The sequence below is a fragment of the Dasypus novemcinctus genome, chromosome 17, assembly GCF_030445035.2.
Source record: "Dasypus novemcinctus isolate mDasNov1 chromosome 17, mDasNov1.1.hap2, whole genome shotgun sequence".
In the NCBI taxonomy this organism is placed as follows: Eukaryota; Metazoa; Chordata; class Mammalia; order Cingulata; family Dasypodidae; genus Dasypus; species Dasypus novemcinctus.
This window is the reverse complement of record NC_080689.1, coordinates 90,076,785-90,097,795: the sequence shown is the minus strand read 5'-3', so window position 1 is coordinate 90,097,795 and position 21,011 is coordinate 90,076,785. Positions and strand designations below refer to the sequence as shown.

At 46.4% G+C, this 21,011-nt stretch overlaps 1 protein-coding gene across 1 annotated transcript; it reads left to right on the top strand.

Annotated features, from left to right (window-relative positions):
* Positions 1–2,031: 2,031 nt before the first annotated feature.
* Positions 2,032–2,466, top strand: LOC131273811 (large ribosomal subunit protein uL24-like). The gene has a single exon (XM_058277981.1). It carries the CDS (start codon positions 2,032–2,034, stop codon positions 2,464–2,466), a length of 435 nt encoding a protein of 144 aa, XP_058133964.1.
* Positions 2,467–21,011: the final 18,545 nt, after the last annotated feature.

Here is a 21,011-nt window from a genome sequence, read left to right as displayed (position 1 = left end):
CTTGTTTTTCTTCATCCTTATGAATAAAATAAATACATAGATAGATATGCACCCTAAACAAAGTTAGAGTGAATGAATGGACCAATAACTGTAAATGTAAGACTTAACATCTGTCCTCCTACCAATGTCTTCCTGAAATCTGTTCCCTCACCTGAAAGGGATCATGGGAACAATATTACCCAACTTCAAGCCAGTGAAGTTGGATTTCAATGCTGTTTACACTTTCATGTCAGTTTTGCTGTTGATAGCACCATGATTCACATTTCTTTCCACAAATATATTACCCCATTTTCTTCTGGCACAAAGTATTATCAAAACTGATGATGAGATGCTAATGTTCTTTTCATAATGCACTTGCTTTACTCTAATGCACAAAAGACTTCATTCTTCCTTTCCACCCTAGTAATTTTAGCTAGAATATGTCTTGCTATTAGTCATTCTGAGTCAATACTCATTGTAAGGTTTCAAAGAATTTCTTTCCAGAAAAATAAGGAATTATAATTTTTAATATTTTTTTCATGTCTTTGCTTTGGTTTTCTCATTCAGGCACTCCAGTTATTCATAGATCATACTTTGTATGCCTGCCTTCAACTTCTGACATTTTTTTCCCTCAAATTTGTCAAATACTCACTAATACTTGGCCATCCTACATTTAAAAGCACTATTTTAGAAATAACCTGTAGAAAAAAATTCCTTTAATTTGGTTAGCTGATTTTTAAAATGCCTATACACATAAAAACCTGTCAGCCACATTATGCCATGATCTTATTACCCAGTATCTTGCCAACATGTGAACTGAAACCATAAAAATGTTGGACTCCTACAAATGGGCTCACACTGAGATTTCACAAATGCACTCCCAGGCTTCCTGTATATGGGGACATTGTGCTGCTCACTGAGTAGACAGCCATCTGTGGAAGTCATTGAGCCCTGATCACAGCTACATCTATAACACATTCTTGTGGTGTATCTCTTAAACAAATGACAAGAGCTACATCATTTAAGCCTCCTTCTTGCACTTGACCTCCCCTGCTCTGTACAAGTGACTTGTTCCAGTATCTTCCAGTAAAGTTTGGCTGAATTTATGAATTACATAGAGTTTGACATGGCAGAGGAATACAGGACAAGAAATGAGATTCTATCCCAGCTCTACCTTGCTTCCATGGCTGAATGTGAGAGAATCTTCGAATCTCTGGACCAAACAGAGATCATGGGTAAAAAAAAAAAAAAACCATTCATCTAAATCAATTCATGAACTAACAAAAACTAAGAAAACTAAGCTAATTTCTTGTTCTACACTTACTTTCCAAATAAGGGCAGAAGGCCTTGATTGCCTCTAGGAAACACAGAACCTAAGACAAGGATGTCAAATTCTTGGCTTTTCTGAGGAGAAAGAGAATATATTAGAGATATTATGTGAGCAAGGGAGTTGAGCCAAGCAATCAGGTGGTATATACTAGGGTAGAGGGGCAGTGATGGGTGATGTCACCTGCCTATCACTCATCAGGGATTATCTTCGATGTGAAAGACCCACTCCCTTTCCTTGTCTGACATTTGGTCCCACGCAACTCACCACTTGGCTAGAGGAGGGGACAATGAAGGTGTCATCATCAGTATCTCAAGATAGTCATCAGTAGAAGCATATTTACAGAATAAAGGCAAACTCTTAAGCAAAATGATATAATCACCTAAAATCAGGTACTAGAGGAGAGGGTGGGGAAAGAGAAGGAAGAGAAAACACACTAATTTCATCACTGCTCACAATGAGGATTAATACACACTAAAGAAATGGATGATTAAAGGAAAATTTAAAAAAAAACAATAACTAGATCAAAATCACAAACCAGAAAACATACATATGTACACAGAAGCATACAAGTGCAAGGAGTGTACTTTTGAGTGCTCTTGCCCTTTAATAATGTGATAATGACTTTAAGTAGTTTCCAGTGTTAAATACAGTTAAAATCAGCATCAAAAATAGAGAGCAGCTCTTTTTCCTTTTGCAGCCATCACTGAGCGGCAGTAGCCAAAATGAAGTTCAATCCCTTTGTGACCTCTGATCAGAGCAAGAACCATAAAAGGCATTTCAATGCACCTTCCCACATTTGGAGGAAGTTTATGTCTTCCCCTCTTTCCAAGGAGCTGAGACAGAAATATAATGTTCGATCCATGCCTATCCGAAAAGATGATGTTCAGGTTGTGAGAGGACACTACAAAGGTCAGCAAATTGGCAAAGTAGTCAAGGTTAACAGGAAGGAATATGTCATCTACATCAAATGGGGGCAGCGGGAGAAGGCTAATGGCACCACTGTCCATGTGGGCATTCACCCCAGCAAGGTAGTCATCACTAGGCTAAAACTGGATAAAGACCGCAAAAAGACCCTCAAATGTAAAGCTAAATCTTGCCAAGTAGGAAAGGAAAAGGGCAAATATAAGGAAAAAACAATTGAGAAGATGCAGGGATAAAAGAATCTTATGTACAACTTCCATTAAAAACTGCTAAAATGAAAAAAAAAAGAGAACAATTAAGAATTCCAGTTTATATTTTATAAATAAGCAATGCACTTTTCCACATAGCAGAAGACAGATGAAAGTGCTTAGATGGCTTAGGCACCCCTCTCACTTGATGAGCATGGAAAGAATTAAAGAGCTGTATTGTTTGGGAATGATGGGGAGATAGCTCTATCTCTTTGCAAAGGGAGAGGTAGGCCATGCTTCACACAGAGAAATTCAGTTAAATCATATGAAAAGGAATTTCAGGTTTTGGTTGCATTATTGCAATAAGTGACTTTGCAGAATTGAAGATCTGGTTTAAGGTTTTATGAAGGAAACAATTTGGTTGAAAGGCAAGAATATTCTGGTGTGGGAGGAGTGGGGTGGGGGAGTGGAGGGTATACGGGAGCCTCTTATGTTTTTCATAACATAACCTTTTCTGTGATGTATCTTCAAAATAACACAATTTATAAAAATGATGGGGGGGGAGTGGGTTATATGGGAGCCTCTTATGTTTTTTCAATGTAACGTTCTATGTGATCTATTAACTTTAATAAAAACATTTAAAAATAAAATGATTTCAAATTATAATGATAAACACCTTGATTTTTAGCCCTATGTATTAAGAATTGTTGCAAAGTACCTAGTTATGTGTTATTTCATTTAACCTTTACAACCACCCTATTAAGAAGGGACTCTTTTACAGATGAGAAAACTGAGGCTTACAGAGATGAAGTCACTTGTCCAAGGTTAACAAGGGTCTGCCTGCCACACAGTCTATGTTCACAATCATTCCACCCAGACTGTCTCCCTACAATTGGTGCAGCTGATACCATGAGGGCAACCCGCCTTTCCCCTTCTGAAGTGTTTCCAACCAGGGCATGTTGTAATACCTATCCTACATCTATGCCACAAATCCCTTTTTTGGCCCCCATGTTGATGCGCAGTCCTGCACAGTCTCCCACTCTAACAGGTTCTTGTGTTGAGCTACATTATTGGGTGGCTGTGAGGACTAAATGCTTTAATACAGGCAATAGTGCCTGGCACATGGAAAGCACCTAATAAATGTTATTACTATTACAGTCATCCTCATTATCCAGGTCACACCTGGGGCGCCTGAGGTTTCCTGAACCAAAATGTTCTCTGGTTACAGTGCCTTCCTCTGTTCCAGATAAACAATGACTCCGATCCTTGGGATTCACATAGTATATTTCCTTTACTGGTCTAAGTATCCTATCAACAAAACCACTTATTTGGGTCAGACTGAGTGAGTCTCTGTTCCCTGTAACCCAAACAGTAAAAAAATATATAGATGGATTGTTTTGATAGGTGAATTTTTAAAAAGTCTCTAAAGTTACATTATTTTTTCAGGAATGAAAATATTTAGAATGAAAGTGTATTAATAAAAAAATTAGTTTCAAATGCAGGTTTTATTATATTACTAAGAGGGAGAAATTTTATCATCACTAGAAGTATAGATATGGGTCCTTTTTGTTTCCAGGTAGCTTACTCAAGAAAATTATGAAGGAAAAAACAATGAATTAGAATTAATCTGTGAAAACAATTCTTGATGTCCTGACACTTGAAACTTAGCTCAAAAACTCTCCTAAGACCTTCATGTTTTCCATGACAACTATTTCATTTGCTTCCTCCTTCCTTATTAGTTATGCATGCAATTTTTATTATAGTTTTTCTATATTTGATCTTAAATTGGGTTATAATTGTTTTCCTTGAGTTTCTTTATGTGTTTGTCCTGTCTCACCTAGCAGAATATGAACTCCAGTGAAAAGTGTTTCCTCTCTTCATTTCTTTTAAAACGGCATTGGTGTATAATATAATAAGCAGGAGATATGAAATAAGATGATACAGATGCTAGAGCGTCAAGTCCCAATTCCCTCACACATTGATAAATCACTAAACCTGTCTCAGTCTCCATGGCATTTCTATAAAGAGCAGATGCTCTCTATCTGATTTCAAAGTCCACTGGGTTTTTCACTTTGCTTCTCTGACTCTGGTGGACCAAATTCATGAAAAGAATCCTGAATATTTAAATCCTCAGGTATATGTGGTACCGCTCATATTCAAAACAAATTACTACATGGAAAGTGATGAAATGACAGGTAGTGTCAAATGGCAAAGGCCAACTGATCTGAACTTCTGGAGGGCATTTACCTTCTGACAGTTTATCTTTAAAGCACTGGTTAGAATCAGATACCAAGCCATGGTATTTCGTCACATATCATAAACTAACACAGTCTGCCTGCCAGCCTGTCTCCCCAGCAAGTCCACTAGTCTAAAGCTAGCTTGCCACCACTCACCGGCTGCAGACTCTGAGCTTTTACCTGGCCATAGAAAATCACAACTTGGTATTTATAGCTCTGACATTCATATAATTTAATGCAAAAATCTCATCTGACTGCACTTACAGATTACAGCTTAAATTGTCTTCTCTTTCTCCCCTCCTCCAATAATTTATGACTAAATAAGAATAAATTAAACAGAAACACTTTCAGTTCACATTTCACCTCTCTTCTGCAGAATCATATCAACAAAATAATAATAATGGTAGAAGTACTCATTTGTTTTCTATAAATTGTCCAAGTAAAATATTCAGGATTCCAACTAGTGCACCTGAACATTAGGCTAGCATACTAAAGGAATGTGATTTGTAAAGATGCAGAGGCCACCTTAATCAGCACATTAAAGTGGAAGATCATAAAATAAGAAAGTAGTTTTTTTGTGCTGCTGAAGTAAAATACCTGGTAATTACCAATATCACAGTGGGGTTGCAGAAGTAAGAAGCAAGGTAAGTGTGTTTGATGTGATATGCATTGCATTGAAATATTTAGTAAGTATATGAAAATTAAGAGATCCCTCAGTAGGTTGTAGGATCAGACTCCTGCAGCAGCTGGCAATTGCTGGAGAGTGGATGGAGAATATGTTGCACTTTTTGGACTCCTAGAGCAGCTGGCAATTGCTGGATAGAGGATGGAGACTATGTTGCAGTTCTGGACTCCTGCAGTGGCCAGCAATGACTAGATACGGCCAGATGTACAAGGGAACATTCAAGTTTTCCATTGGTTTCGTTAGTTTATAATAATAACCGGTTGTTGCCTATGCCTCAAAGGATACACACTAGGAAAAATGAGGTCAGTTTCCACTAAGCCAGGGGTTGAAGGTTTCTTTACCCCTGGGAAGAAGCAGCTGCCGAAATGACACAAAGATACTTGTTCAGGGTCTGTGCCAGGCTAGAGGGGACACAGCTGCTGAGTCCCTAACAGTGAGCATAGGGCCTAGTCCCCCAGGCAAGTCCCCTTTAAGGAAATGGCCCTCCTGAGCCAAGCTCAGGAACCACAGGTAGACCCACATTGCCCCCTGCTTGTAAAATGGCAGAGCTCCACCAGTGTTGAAAGGAGCGCACAGCAGCTTATTCTGTCCTCAATTTAAGGCTGTCTTGAATTTGTGCATCAGTTAGAATATCAACAGAATAATAATAATGGTTGAGGTCATTATTTGTTTTCTATAAATTGTGCAAGTAAAATATTCAGGATTCCAACCAGTGCATCTGAACAGGCCAGGATACTAAAAGTATCATAGGATCAAAATCACTTACTTGATATTTCTGAGGCAACAGTAGAGTTCTCATAATTGGGTCTAAATCAGACTTCTTTACAGATATCAGTGGATTCAGTTTTCTCACCTGTCATTTAAACAAAAAGCATGACACCTTAAAAAAATTCAAAAGAAGGAAAACACTACATACATAAAGATATGTATTACAGTGCTATACACTAAAGAATATAAATTACTTCAATGCTAAACAACTGGGAAGTGAATTAGTAAATCTTGATTCTCTAATAAGATGAAGTACTGGGAGCTGATATGGCTCAAGCAGTTGAGCAACTGCTTTCCACGGGGAAGGTTCTAGGTTTGATCCCTGGTGCCTCCTGAAAACAAAAAAAAAAGGAAATAACAAGCAAATCAACAAAACAAATTAACTCAGGGAGCCACGGTGGTTCAGTGGTTAAGCACCAGCTTCCCATTTACAAGTTCCCAGGTTCAATCCCTGGCCCCGTACCCCAAACAAAACAAAACAAAAATAATAAATAAATAAGATAAAGTACCATTTAACCCTTCGAAATAGTCATTATCAAGACTGTAAACCAGTAGAGGAAAATACTTGTAATATAACATTGAATGAATAAAACAAATTATAAAGGTGACTGTATATAGCTACAAATATGCTGTATTAGGTTAAAATGCATATATATACTCTATTAGTAAAGGAAGAGCTGATGCAAAATAGCAGAAATTGGTTGTTTTTTATAAAGGGTATTTATATGGGGTAGAAGCTTACAGCTACCAGGCCAAAAAGGGCAAGCTACCTCCCTCACCAAAGTCTATTGCCACGTGCTGGAGCAAGATGGCTGCCGATGCCAGCAAGGGGTCAGGCTTCCTGGGCTCCTCTCTTCCTGAGGCTTGCTTCTCTGCAGGTTCAGCTGCTTTTTTTTCTCCACAAGGCCAGCTGTAGATTACAAGGCAAATGGCACATCTCTCTTCCCAGGTCCTCTGCTGTATCTGCTTCTCTGTGTGTTTACTTCCCAGGCTCCAGCTCAAAAACTCCCAGCTCTGTCCTTTGCCATGTCTTTTCTCTGTAAGTCTCTGTATGTGCAGGGATGCAATGTCCTACTGACATGACCCAATCAAAGCCTTAATCATTATTTGATCAAGTAAAAGTGAAACCTCTCAATCCAATACAATATAACATGCCTGGAGGAACAGACCAGGTTACAAACATAAGCCAATATCTATTTTTGGAACACATAAACAATATCAAATTGCTACACAGTCTATGAAAAAGATGCATGTAGGGAGGAAAGTAAGAACAAAAGGGGCTCCCTCTGGAGGCAGCTGTTTAATAAGAACTGTTCCAATAGTCACAACACCCCTGGGGTTGGGGACTGGACCCTTGGTGTGCAGAAGGAGGAGACAGAGTCCCTCCAGGGAAGGACCATGTGGTCCCCTGAAGGTGGCTGCCTGGGCCTGTTAAGCTAGGATCTGTAATTCTGAAACGAGGCCCCCTCGTGTCCTGCCCGTCGCGCATCCCCATCCACGGCCTTGTAAATGGGATGGGCCGTGCCATAAAAGGTTGAATAAAGCAGCCCAGTACTTTGGAGGACAGGGGTCTCCACGTAAGAAAAGTTTCCATGACTCAGTGTCAAAGGAGGCCTCCTCAGTTTGGAGATGGATTTTGGGTCTGTCTCTTGTCTGCATGCTCAAAAATGCTATGTCCATCGCATCATCCCAATCTTTCTAAGTAAAATTGGACTTCATCAGTTGTTTGCCAGTGGGCATCTGCCTAGGCAGTAATACCTACCATAGACAAATGGACCTTTTCTTACTGTCATAAATACCTAAGTTGATAGGAGAGGGGCATGGAGTCTTCAAAAGACGCTCAGTTGTCAATTGGCCCCTTTCTCCTTATCACCCTGAACAAAATCTTCAAGTATGGTGTGACTCTCCAATCAACTAAAATTTGGAACTTTGGTTTTAATTTGGGGTCCTCTTTGGAACCCTGTACATACCAGACTCATAGGCAATTGCCTCTTTCTCTAGGGACTCCCATCCATGTTGGGGTAGGTTTCCAGTAGCAGGATGGTGGCAGGATCATTCAGAAGAACCCCTGGCCTGCACAGTTCACTAACAGGGTGGTGCCCCATGATAGGCATCAGGGCTTAATAGGGCCTGAGTACATGGTATGGGCATTTTACCTTTTTTTCTAATTTTGAGACAACCTCTGTAGTTGTAGGAAGAAGGTGGCACCCTGCTTGGACCTTTGTCTTGCCCATAATCCTTTAGCCACCTTGCCAGGGATTGGATCCACAGTAATCCATCGAGTCAGGGTTCAGACAGTGACAGTAGCAGAGAGCAATAGCCACAAAGGAACCACAGGCCCCAGGAACACCACTGCCTGTGGGCTGCCACATTATACTTCCTGTGAAGGGGGTGCCCCTATTGCACAGTGGAACCCCTGCATTTGGCCTCTGGGACACAGTACACAGACACAGTGTTTGTCCCCAGATAGTCTCCCAGTTACTGTCAGGCAAAGCCTCATAATTCCCATACACTACCTGCCCCAGCAGCCCTAGCACCAGGGCAGGGATTGCCCATCTCCTGTCCCTATACCAATTCCATTAGGTCAATGACTTTTGGATAAAATTAGCCAATTTGACTCAGACTAATCATGCCCATTCTGGGAAAAACTGGAAACCAAGGTTTTCCCTCTTGACATACAAGGGCTAGCAGTCTATAAAACCCATGGACAACCCAGATTTGCAAAAGCCACAATTTAGGGAGTTTTGGCAAAACCCAACATAAACAACAAGCATCCGCACAAAGTAGAACACACGTTAAGTCACCAAGCCATGGAACCTCCCAGATAGTATTAGTTTTCTGAGAGCACCGGTTAGTAAGCTAAGAGCAATCAAGAGGCACTATGCCGCATATCCAATGGCTGTGACCAACATACCCTCCCTGTTGCACCACTTACTTTTAATATACATTTTGTTAGAGAAGTTGTGAGCATACAAAACATTCATACATAACATGCAGACTTCCCATACAGCACCCCTTCAGCAACACCGTGCATTGCTGTGGAACTGCACCACCTATTTTGAATGAGTCAAGTTGGGGATTTAAATTTGGGTCTGGGTGGAAGTCAGGTGTGACCCAACTGGAATCTGAGACCTTAGTGCATGATAAACGTTATTGTAGGTGCTAGGGTGACAGGGTTGCCAGGAGGATAGACAGGAAGTGTACCTAGTTAGGTGGCTCAACCAGAAGGTGTGGAGCACACAAGCAGAACAAGAGGAAACTGTGAGCCTGTGTTAGTCAGCCAAAGGGGTGCTGATGTAAAATACCAGAAGTTGGTTGACTTTTATAAAGGTATTTATTTGGGGTAGGAGATTACAGATACCAAGCCATAAAGCATAAGTTACTTCCCTCACCAAAGTCTATTTTCACATGTTGGAGCAAGACGGCTGCCGACAGCTGTGAGTGTTCAGCTTCCTGGTACCTTTCTTCCAGGGCCTAGCTTCTGTGAGTTCAAGTTCCCTTTCTTCCCAGGGCTTGCTTCCTCCTGGACTCAGGGTTCCTTTCTTCCTGAGGCTGGCTTCTCTTTCCTCTTTATGGGGCTCCAGCTGAATGCTTCAGCATCAAATTCCAACATCAAAACTCCAACATAAAAAAGCCTTCGACTCTGTCCTTTGCTATGCCTTTTATCTGTGAGTCCCCACCCACCAATGCCCTAACGATGTAGCCCAGTCAAAGCCCTAATCATAACGCAATCGTGCCCAGGTACAGACCAGATGACAAACATAATCCAATATCTATTTTTGGAATTCATAACCATATCAAACTGCTACAGTGCCCTTTTAAAAATCTTTGCTTGAATCTATTTCAATACTTTTTATTGCCTCCTGCAGTGTGCTCACATTCACAGTCACTACCCTCAACGATTCCCTTTGCAAAACACCTTTGCAGCATCCCTAAGGTGTCAGAAGCAGATGTGGCTTAGGCAGCTAGGTACCCACCTACCACATGGGAGATCCAGGGTTCAGTTCCTGGTGCCTCCTAAAGATGATGAGTAAGGAATGCATGTGATGTGAGGGCCAGGTGCGGTGAGCTCATGCAACAAGATGATGCAGGGAGTTGATGCAAGGAAGAGCCACAGCAAGGAAACAAAATGAGAGACACAATGAGAGACTCAACAAGCAGGGACCAGAGGTAGCTCAAGTGATTGGGTGCCTCCCTCCCACATGGGATGTCTGGGTTCAGTTCCCACTGCCTCCTAAAAAGAAGATGAACAGAGAAGAGACGCAAGCACAAGCAAAAAATGGGGGTGGGGTTGGGGGGAGGGGGATAAAAGCAAAAAGGTACACTTCGATCCCAGCTAAAATCCCATTTGAGAAACCAAGACTCGGATGCTTTCAAGGGGAAGGAAGGCACCCAATCTCCTCTCCAGAGAAGGTGGGCCAGGGAGTATGTCAACAGAGGCTCGACTCACAGAAATGCCTTGGCCATCACACACTCACCTCCCGGAGGAGAATGCTTGTTTACAAGACACTTGCACACTTTGTGACTTTGCTGTGCATTCCTGCAGGACAGGGGTCCTGCTCCCTGCTTGGCTCTCCTAGAGGCCCAGAATACAGTAGGTGCACAATAAATACTTGTGGGGAGAATGGCGTGCCTTCATTCCTTGATTTGATCTTCTCGCACACCACCATCAGGCAGCAAATTAGGAAATATGACTGCTGCCAGTGTTAGTCATCTGCTTAGCAGGGGAGATGGAGTCCCTGGCTCCCTGCCCTGGCCTTTCCAACCCAGGTGAGACCTTGGCCACTGCTGGAAGGACAAAGCTATTAATTAGGAGGAAGAACCCTTTCAGTCATTCCTGCAGACATAATAATTACAATCATCCTCCTCATCATCTCTAACTCATGTAGTCCTCACACCAGTGGCACCAGTGAGGAAGGAGCTATTATTATCTGTTTTCACAGCAAGGCACAGAGCAGTTAAGTAACTTTCCCAACATCACAAGCCAAAAGGCAGCACTGCTGGGACATGGACTCCATCAGGCTTAAAGCCCAGCCCCAGATGCTACTAAAACCTCAGGACAATTAGCATCCCCAGCTGGACCCAGAGAGGCTGCCAGCACAGGTGGGGTGAGTTTGGGTGAGGGATCAGGGCTACCTGAAATGTGGAGGTCAGTCAGGGAGCCTTCAAGGAGACCCACCTGCCAGCTCTGGCCCTGAGGTGACAGCCCGAGCAAGATGCGGCCCGGCAGGAGAGGCAGGCAGGAGCTCCCTAATTACAGGGTTAGTTGTTTCATGGGTGCGATGCGCAGGGTCAGAGGCTCCGCCAGCCTCTCAGGCACCAGCCTGGGCTGGGAGCCAGGGAGCCTGCCCTGCAGGGCTGACCTTGCAGCAGAAGCCTGAAGAGTGAGTGGGAGTGAGGCAGGCAGAGTGGGAGAGCACCCCAAGGAGAGGACACGGCCTGGGTAGGACCTGGGGCTACCGAGCTCTTCTTTTCTTCCCTCTTATCCTTAGAGAGCAAGTGCTAAAGGGAATTATTAAAATTCCCATGACCCTGCCCCGCCCCCAGATGGCCTTGGATCCCTCCTCCATCAAGCAGTGATTCTGCCCCGCCATTCCAGCAGCTGTTTGCCCTTCACAAAATGCCCAATGGTCTTGTTTGATCCTTACAACCACCTGGAGGAAGCAGGTGTCCGGCCGCTGTACAGAGGGGGAAACTGAGGCGGGGGGTGGTGTGCCTCTCCTTGTCCGGGCGGCCTCCCCCACCCCCGTGCAAGATGCGCTTCCTGGCGCCTTGGCTCTGGGGGGCTGGGGGTGCAAGATGCGCTTCCCAGCGCCTTGGCTCTGGAGGGCTGGGGTGTCACGTGACACACCCAGGTAAAGGCTGAGCAGGTGGAGCTCAAGGCCGGGGCTGCCGTCGTGATGACGTTGAAGCGCTTTCCCGAGCAGCAAGAACGGGGTTTCTGAGTCCTCCCTCCCCTGAGAACCTGCAGCCCCGCGGAGAAGGGGCGTCCTGCGGGCAGGGGGCCCCGGGAGCGGGGACGGGGCTGCGCCTGGACAGCAGCTGGACCCCCGGCGACAGGCAGCGGTGAGCCCGGGGTCGGGGTGAGGGAGCTCTGCGGAGGGACGTGGTGGGCGGGGGGGGCAGGAGGAGACGGGGAGCCCGGGATGAGGTCCAGGGGGGCCCAGGCGGCCCAGCGTGAGGAACGCCGCCAGCGCGGGGAGCAGGCGCTTCAGATTGTTTCCATTCTAACACCTTTTTTTTTAATGTACTGGATGCATATAATTTCTTAAACATTTTGTTTTTAATAATTTCAAACTTACGTACTGTGGCAAAAACAATACAACCCCCCCCCCCACACACACACACAGAGGACTCCAACATACCCCCACCCAGGCCCACCACCCGCTTTTAGCATTTTCCCGCCTTTGCCGCAGCAGCCTCCTCTTTACAGCAGCATTTACCCGTAATTCTCTTCCAGCTAACTTTAATGACGCACCGTGCAGGAAAGGTGGGTACATACACAGTGGGAAATGAGAGCCCCCATCATCTGTAACTCACCACCCCAGGCAGCCTCGTCATCCTGCGGGAGTCTCTTCTTCCAGTCTTTAAAAGAAAAGAAAACAATTCCAAGTGCCTAAGAGATGACTGCACAGGGCCTTCCCGGGGCTGGGGAGGTCCAGGCAGGCTTCTGGAGAGAAGGTGGGGTTCAGGATGGACCTCGGGGAGTGTGGGAAAGGGTGGCGTTTAATCTCCTCAAAGCGGAAGCCGGGGCCGCTCTGCCCTGAGGAGGGAGGGAAAGGGCTTCCGGCGGCTTCGGCGCGCAGGGAATTTGAAAAGTGGCGCCAAAATGAGGGGGGACAATGGTGAGTGTCAGGGGCGGGGCCAGTGGTGAGAAGGGCCAATGGTAAGTGTCGGGGGCGGGGCCAATGATGAGAAGGACCAATGGTGATGAGGGGGCGGGGCCAGTGGTGAGAAGGGCCAATGGTGAGGAGGGGGCGGGGCCAATAGTGAAGACGGCGCCAAATTGGAAAAGCCGCCAGCAGTGAAGGCGGCGCCGAGCGCCCAGCCCGCGGGTGTGGAGAGGCGGGTGTGGAGAGGCGGGAGCAGGGACTGAGCGGGACGCCGAGCTTAGACCACGCGGAGAGGCGGGAACCCCTGAAGGCCCCAGGCAGTGGGGAGCAGGGAGGGCCCTGCGTGCTAGGTGGGGGGTATAAGCCTCAGCATTCTTGCTGTTTGGGCGTCAGTCATTTTATCCAGGTCTGCGCGCGTTCTTGCAAGATGGTTAATAAAAGTCTTTTCTCCTCCACACTCGGGTGAGCTTTAGTTTTGTTACAGGTGCGGCTTTCTTTTTAACAGGAGGGGCAGGGGTTGGAAAGACCACAGGAACAGAGAAGGGATTCCCGCCAAGGGGGCCACGCCAAGCTGGGAAAGGAGCTAATAAAATGGGGTTCCCGAGCGCACCCCGCGGGCCAGCCCTGCTCCCGCCACCACGGCCCCCGCTTCATCCCCCAACAACCCTCGGGGCGAACAGGGAGTGGCCTCATTTAGGACGGTCCCGAGCCCACCCACCCCGCACTGCTGTGAGGGGCTGAGGCTCCCACCCGGTGGGTCCCGGGAAACGCCAGCTGGTTGTGGCGCGGGTGCCGGCTGCGCCCAGCGCCCACCCTGGGGGTCCTCGCGGGGCAGCAGGCGCTGAGAAGCCGCGCACAGTCAGGGAAAGTGAAGAGGAAGCGTCTCGGGCAGGCTGGGAGCTGCACAGGCCTTAGGGCGCCCCAGCACCCCAGGCCCTGACAGCCGCTGCCCCTCTGAGGGGGCCTCGGGCGCGCGCCCGCCGGCCTCGAGTCAGTCACCAGGCCCTGACTGCTGGTGGCCCAGCCCAAGCCCTCCCCTGGCTGCTCGGGTTCGGGAGGTGGGGAAGGGCAAGGCCTGGCGAGGAAACCAGCGACGAAATGGTATTTAAACCTCTCCCGTGGGTGCCCTGAATGTCAGCTCCTGAAGCACTGTCGCTCCCTTCCGCAGCGTGAGGAGCAAGCCCACCTGGGCTTCCTGCCCTCAGGACACCCATTCCTGGTGGTGCTCAAGCCTGGGCTTCTCATCTGTGAAATGAAAGCAGGCGAGTGGATGTGGCTGGGGCGGTTGGGCGCCTGCCTCCCATGTACGAGGTCCCGAGTTCAATCCCAGGTACCTCCTAAAAACAAAAACAAAACCAACTCAGGGGAGCTGGTATAGCTCATTGGTTGAGTGTCGGCTTCCCACGTTCGAGGTCTGAGATCAATTCCTGGTACCTCAAAAAAAAAAAAAAAAGCAGTAACCCCACCCTTCTTGCCCAAGTTCAGTGTCCCACCACTTGTTGCCGCCTTCCTGCTGGCCCCTTCCTTCCTGGTGCCTCCCCACCCCCTTCTCCAGAGGGTACCCCCTCTGCGCTGCACCAGGCACCCAGGCCTCTGCCAGCTGGGAGTTGCGTCAGACCTGGGTCCACCAATGCACCACCGCCCGCTGAGCTCAGACAGCCAGAGGCTCCTGGTCTCGGCTCCCACCCAGTGTGCACCAGGCCCAGGGGACAACAGGGGGAGGGGGAGGAGGCGGGCGGAGGGCACACCCCAAGGCGAAGGCTCCCACTGTGGCGCCAGGCTGTTGTGCTCTGGATTGCCAGGCCAGGGCAGGGGCTCTGCCAGCAAGAAGTCTGACCTCCGACAATGACCTTTCTCCCTGGGTGTTCCAGAAGGCACCAGCTGCCTTCAAATTCAAACCAGCAGGAGGAGGCGTACATATGCTGAGTCTCAAAAAGGAGACAAGAGCCCTCTAGAAGGGGCTCTGGCCAGGGGCCCCCTCCCCGCCTCCTGAGCGCAGACCCCGGGCGCATCCCCCATGGGGCACAACACCCCCACCCCCTCGATCCGTGGCCCTGCGCCGGCTGTGGAGCTGCGGTCATCGTGGGAGCTCTGGTGTCAGCTGCGCTTATGAGCACCCTCTCAATGTCAGCGTCGGTGCTAAGAACTGCATGTTCACCACCTCTCAAAAACCACTCACTCTTTTTTGTTCTCCCTTAAACTTTTTATTTTGACATAATTTCAAACTAAGAAGACAGTTGCAAAAATAATACAAAATCAATCCAGAGAACTCCAATTTGCCCCTTCCCCCACCCCATATCCAGAGCCAAATTTTAACATTTTGTTTCATTTGCTTTATTGGTCTATTTAACTATCTAGCATCAGTCCAACTATCTGTTTATTTTCTAAATATTTGAGAGGTTGTTACATCATGTTTCCTGAACACATAACACTCCCATGTGCGGTTCCTAAGAGGGAGGATTATGTAACCACTTTAAGTACAGATTTATCAAGTTCAAGAACTTTAGTGTCAATATAAAACTTCCAGTCTATATTCCAATATTTTCATATGTCCTTTAGGACCTTTTCTCCTCCATTATTTCAACCACCTACTCTTTTTTTAAAAACTATAGTTTCATTAGAGAAGTTGTGCACTTACAAAGCAATCATGCACATGTGTGGAATTCCCATACAACACCCCTCCACCAACACACTGCTTTGTTGTGGAATATTTGTTACAGATTATGAGATAATATCAGACTATTACCTCCAACTATGGTCTATGGCATACATTTGGCATATTTTTCCATACTCCCCTATTAGTAGCACAGTACATCTTTGACATTGATGCAAGAATATTACAGAATTGCTGTTAACTATAGTCCATAGGTTACGTTAATTGTATTTTCCCACTGCTTCTCCACATCTTGCAATAGTGGTGTACATTTGTTCTGGTTCATAGAAGGACATTCTTATATTTGTACTATTAACCACTATTATCCACCTCTGTGTTCAGTATATTATTCAGTCCCTAGATTATTCTCTAGCTTTCTTTCAATTGACATTTACATCCCCAGCTTACCCTTTTCAGCCAAAACCCCATTTATAAACCAGCTGTGTTATTAGTTCTACTCACTGTAATGTGTTACCATCAACTCTATCCATTTCCACACTTTTACAGTCAAGTTAATTAAAACTTCTACATATATTAAGGATCAGTACACCTTCTCAGCCCTCCTTATATCTCCTAATAACCTATACTCTAGGCTTTAACTCCATGCATTTGTTCTTCATATTTAGTTCATATTAGCAAGACCACACAATATTTGTCCTTTTGTGTCTGGCTTATTTCACTCAGCATAATGTCTTCAAGGTTCACCCATGTTATCACATGTGTCCCAATTTCATTTCTTCTTACAGCAGCATAGTATTCCATTGTATGTATATACCACATTTTGTTTATCTATTCATCATTTGGGCACTTGTCAACCACCTATTCTTTATTTTTATTTGTTGTTGTTTTTGTTTTTCTTAAACCACCGACCGTTAATGCATGCCACTGAAGAGAACGATGGGGCTGAGCAGTGTGATAAAACCTTGCCCCAAGTCCCCCGAGCAGGGCTGGAAGAACTTGGCTTTCAGCCCTGTGTCTGCCTCGGGGCTCGAGCTCCCCCCACCAGGTTTCACTTTCCAGTAAATGGAAAGTTTAAGGCTCGCCACATGCCACCCACTAGGATGACTACAATAGAGAAGACTGATGATGAGTATTGGCAAGGAAGTGGGGACACTGGAAGCCTGATACACTGCTGGTGGGAATGTAAAGTGGTGCAGCTGCTTTGGAAGAGAGTTTGGTGGTTCCTCAAACAATTCAACACAGAGTTACCATACACTCCAGCAATTCACTCCTCCATATCTACCCAAGAGAAATGAGACTATTTGTCCACACAAAACAAACGCTCCTAGTAGCCTCAGTCACAATAGTCAAGAGGTAGAAACAGCACAAATGTATATCAACCGATGATGGATAAACAAAATGTGATATAGGCATATGATGGAATATTATTTGTCCATAAAAAGGAAGGAAGAATTGATACATGCCATGACATGGGTGGAAAATATTACATCAGGTGAAAGAAACCAGACACAAAAGGACAAATATCGTATGATTCCATTGTTATGAAAATACAGAATAGGGAAATCTATAGACACAAAAAGTAGATTTGTGGCTGCCATGGACTTAGGGAAGTTGGGAGAGTCAGGGGGTGATAGCTAATGGGTACAGAGTTTCTTTCTGAGGTGATGAAAATGTTCTGAAGCTGTGATAAATATATGAAAACTTAAATTGTACACTTTAAATGGGAGAATTGTATGGTAGGTGAATTATAGCTCAATAAGGCTGTTAAAAAATGAAAAGGTTTAAGATTCAACGAGTCTTCAAAAAAGAGTCAGGAGGTCATCAGAGGGATGGCGCTTACGCGAGCCTCAGCAGAACACCAGAGACAGCCAAAGTGGATACAACCCCAGGTACTGGTTCACCCAAGGGCTATGGAGACCCACAGGTTCAACGGTCATGGCAGACGGCTCTGGAGTTCAGTGCCGTATCAGTGGGCCCTGCTTTGGAATTTGTGTTCCTGAATGTTATGGAGTTGGACTCAGATGTGAACTTTCTACACATGCCTCTTCTGTTACTTTCACTGAACATGTGGTTGGTGCTAGGGTTGGTGTATACTCAGGAGAACTGAACCTCTGGACTGGCCATGTGACAGCTGGGCCCTGAGCCTCAGCAGAGTTGCAACTCCTACTCTCTGGTTTGTTGGACTTGTCGAGGTCAGCTAAAATGGAGGTGAAAATGGTCAACCACCACACCAGGGAACCGAGAGTGCCTACAACTGCAAGCAGGAGAATTGCATCTACCATCCATGTGGAATGTAAGCCCCCTCTCAATATGGAGGTGGAGTGAACATCACCGTCCCAGGGTCCACAGGATGGAGGAATAAAATATTCCTCATTAAAATATTCCTCATTAGAGTGGACTCACTGATATTCTACCATAGAACTATTGTGATTAGTAATGGAAGAAATTGTAGCATTGATGTGGAAAAAGTGGCCATGGTAGTTGCTGAGGGCAGAGAGAGGGAGGAAGAGATGTGATGTGTGGGCATTTTTGGGACTTGGAATTGTCCTAAATGATATTACAGGGACAGATGCTGAACATTATATTTCCTGCCATAACCTTCTGAATGGACTGGGGGCGAGTGTAAACTACAATATAAACTATTATCCATGTGGTGCAGCAGTGCTCCAAATGTATTCACCAAATTAAATGAAAGTGCCACAATGATGAAATAGGTTGTTGATGTGGGAGGAGTGGGGGGTGGTAGATGGGAACCTCTTACATTTTACTGTAACATTTTTTGTGATCTATGTATCCTCAAAAAATACAATTTGAAAAATGGTTGGGGTGTGGGTGGGGAGTGGGGTATCTGGGAACCTCTTGTGTTTTTTAGTGTAACATTTTGTGTGATCTATTAACTTTTTAAAAAGATAATTAAAAAATAAAATAAAAATTAAAAAAAAGGCTCAGCCTTTAAGGAGCTCTCAAGTCAGGGAGGGCCAAGAAGCAGATATGCCCCAGCAGAGTGATGAGGGCCACAGCACCAGGAAGCATTGGCGGGGGGGAGAGGTGGCCTGGGGGATAAGGGCTGGGCGAGGACAAGTGCCTGAGTCCTGGTGTGAAAGTAACAAGTTTTCCACCAGAGGCCACACTCATCTAGTAATTTAGAAGAGGGGTGCATCTCTCAGCTTAGGGAGTGGGGCCGAATGGGGAGGCAATCCTGGAAGGCTTCCTGGAGCAGGTGACACTGGGCTAAGTGTTGAAGAATGAATCAGGCAGAAAAGCGAGGGGAGGAAAAAGATGTCACAGAGGGGGCAAAGGCACACTCAGGGAATGTGGTGAGGGGCAGAGGGGCTGAGCGCTGGGTGGGAGCTGGGGAGCGGCTGAGAGGGAACTTTGGAGGGATGGGGGGTGTTACCCCTTCCGGTCTGGCACTACCCCTTCTCTGTTCCCCAATGTTGGCCTTGGTTTCAACAGCAACAGCAAAAGCCTTCCACCTCAGAGGCGGCAAGTCTCTGAGTCAGCCACTAAAATGAGGCTGATATTGAGTTAAGAGGACAAACAAGCAACAGGGAGCAAGTACCGGGGTGCCCACGGCAGGAAACGAGGCCTCGCAGACGCTAGGTACCCACGGGCCACATCCCACCACCCCAGGAAACATCGGCGCCTGAGGGAAATTGAAACAGGAACCCAGGTGACTTTCCCTGGGCAGATTCCAAGGAAGAAGAGAAAAGAGGCATTGAGAGGGGACACCCCACCAGCTTTGCACCCACCAGCCACCGATCAAAAGAGCAGGCAGGTGAGAGAAGCAGGTGCCCGGGCATGGGCCCCGTCGCCCTGCTCCACGTGCCCTCGGCCCACCCACCAGTCAGCTTCAAGTCAGCTGAACTACAGGCCTCGGGCCCCCCGCGGCCCTCGAACTTCCCAGCACAGACGCTTTCCTCACCCTTCCCACCACTACCTCCCAGGGTCGCTGAGGTCCTGGCATTTATGCATCCTGAATTTGGAGCCAGACAATCTGGGTTCAGCTTCTGGCCTTGTGATGATTTAACTGTGGGCTCGGAGCCTCAGTTTGCTCCCCTGTAAAATGGGCATCGGGCTTGCTGCTCTCTCTTTCTCTTCCTGGCAAATTAGGAGAAAGTCAATGTGTCATAGGTGGCAATGAGGATCAGGGCAGAATTACCTCAGTGTGGAAACCCTTGGTGGCAAAGCAGATCTGAGGGAAGGGTGAATGTGGGTATGATGAAGTCAATCCCCTCTACTGTTTTTTTTTTTAATATATATTTTTATTGCATTGACATATATACATCACAAAATTTCCCATTTTAACCACTTTCCTGTGTATAATTCAGTGGCATTAATTACCATCTCGATATTGTGTTCTCATCCCCAGCATCCGTCACCAGCAATTTCCAATCTCCCCAAGCAGAATCTCTGTGCCCATTCAACAATCACTCCCCATTTCCCCCTTCCCAGTCCCGGTGACCCCTGATAGGCTTTCTGTTTCTAGGAATTTGCTTATTTCTTATAAGTGACGTCACACGATACTTGTCCTTTTGTGTCTGGCCTATTTCACTCAGCATAAGGTCTTCCAGGTTCTTCATCTGGTTCCCGGCATCAGAACTGCATTCCTTTTCGTGGCAGGCTACTATTCCATTGTATGTCTAGACATACCACATCGTCTTTGTCCGCTCCTTCATCTACTGACACTGGTGCTGGTTCCTCCATGCTCTTTTGTGCAGTGTTTTCACCTTTCCAAAGCATCTTCCCACCTGTCTTTACCCCATTTGACAGGAGACAAAGCTGAGGTCAAAGCAGTGGTGTGACTGAGAGCACCCCACACAGGGGATGTCGGGTGCCTCTGGGCCTGGGCCTCTGACGCTGAGCTGGGGTGACAGGACCCTGGCGCTTTTCACACAGCAGCCCCGACCCAAGGCAGGAGGCCACACCACCACCCAACTCCAACCTCTGGGTCCCTGGAGGGTGCGCAGCCTGCAGCGGGGGAGAGTCACAAGCCTGTCCTCAGGTAGTTTAAGGCCCCTCATGTGGAAGAGGAGTTAGGCGAGTTCTAGGTAGTCCCAAGGCAGAAGCGGGACAAGTGCTGGGGCGTTATAGAACAGAGAAGAGATTTCAGCTCATTGTGAAAAGAAGAATTCCAAATACACTGACCTGGATAGAGACGGAGAAGGCCACCTGAGGGGTAGTGAGCTCCCTGCTGCTGGAGGTGATCAAGTGCAGGCCAATCAGTTGGCCGAAGCAGTTCAGAGTGGAGCAAATTCTGTGGTAGTGGTTCACCTAGAGCAGGGAGGAGGGGAGAAATGGGACATAAAGAATGGCAGGGAAGGTTCATGTGGTCAGAGAGGACCCTGCAAAGGCACTAGTAGAAGAGGGGAGGCTTAAGTGAGCTAGGAGGAAAACCCTCCGACCAGGTTCTGTACTAGAGCAGAAAAGAAAAAATGATTTAACTGGTTCTAGTA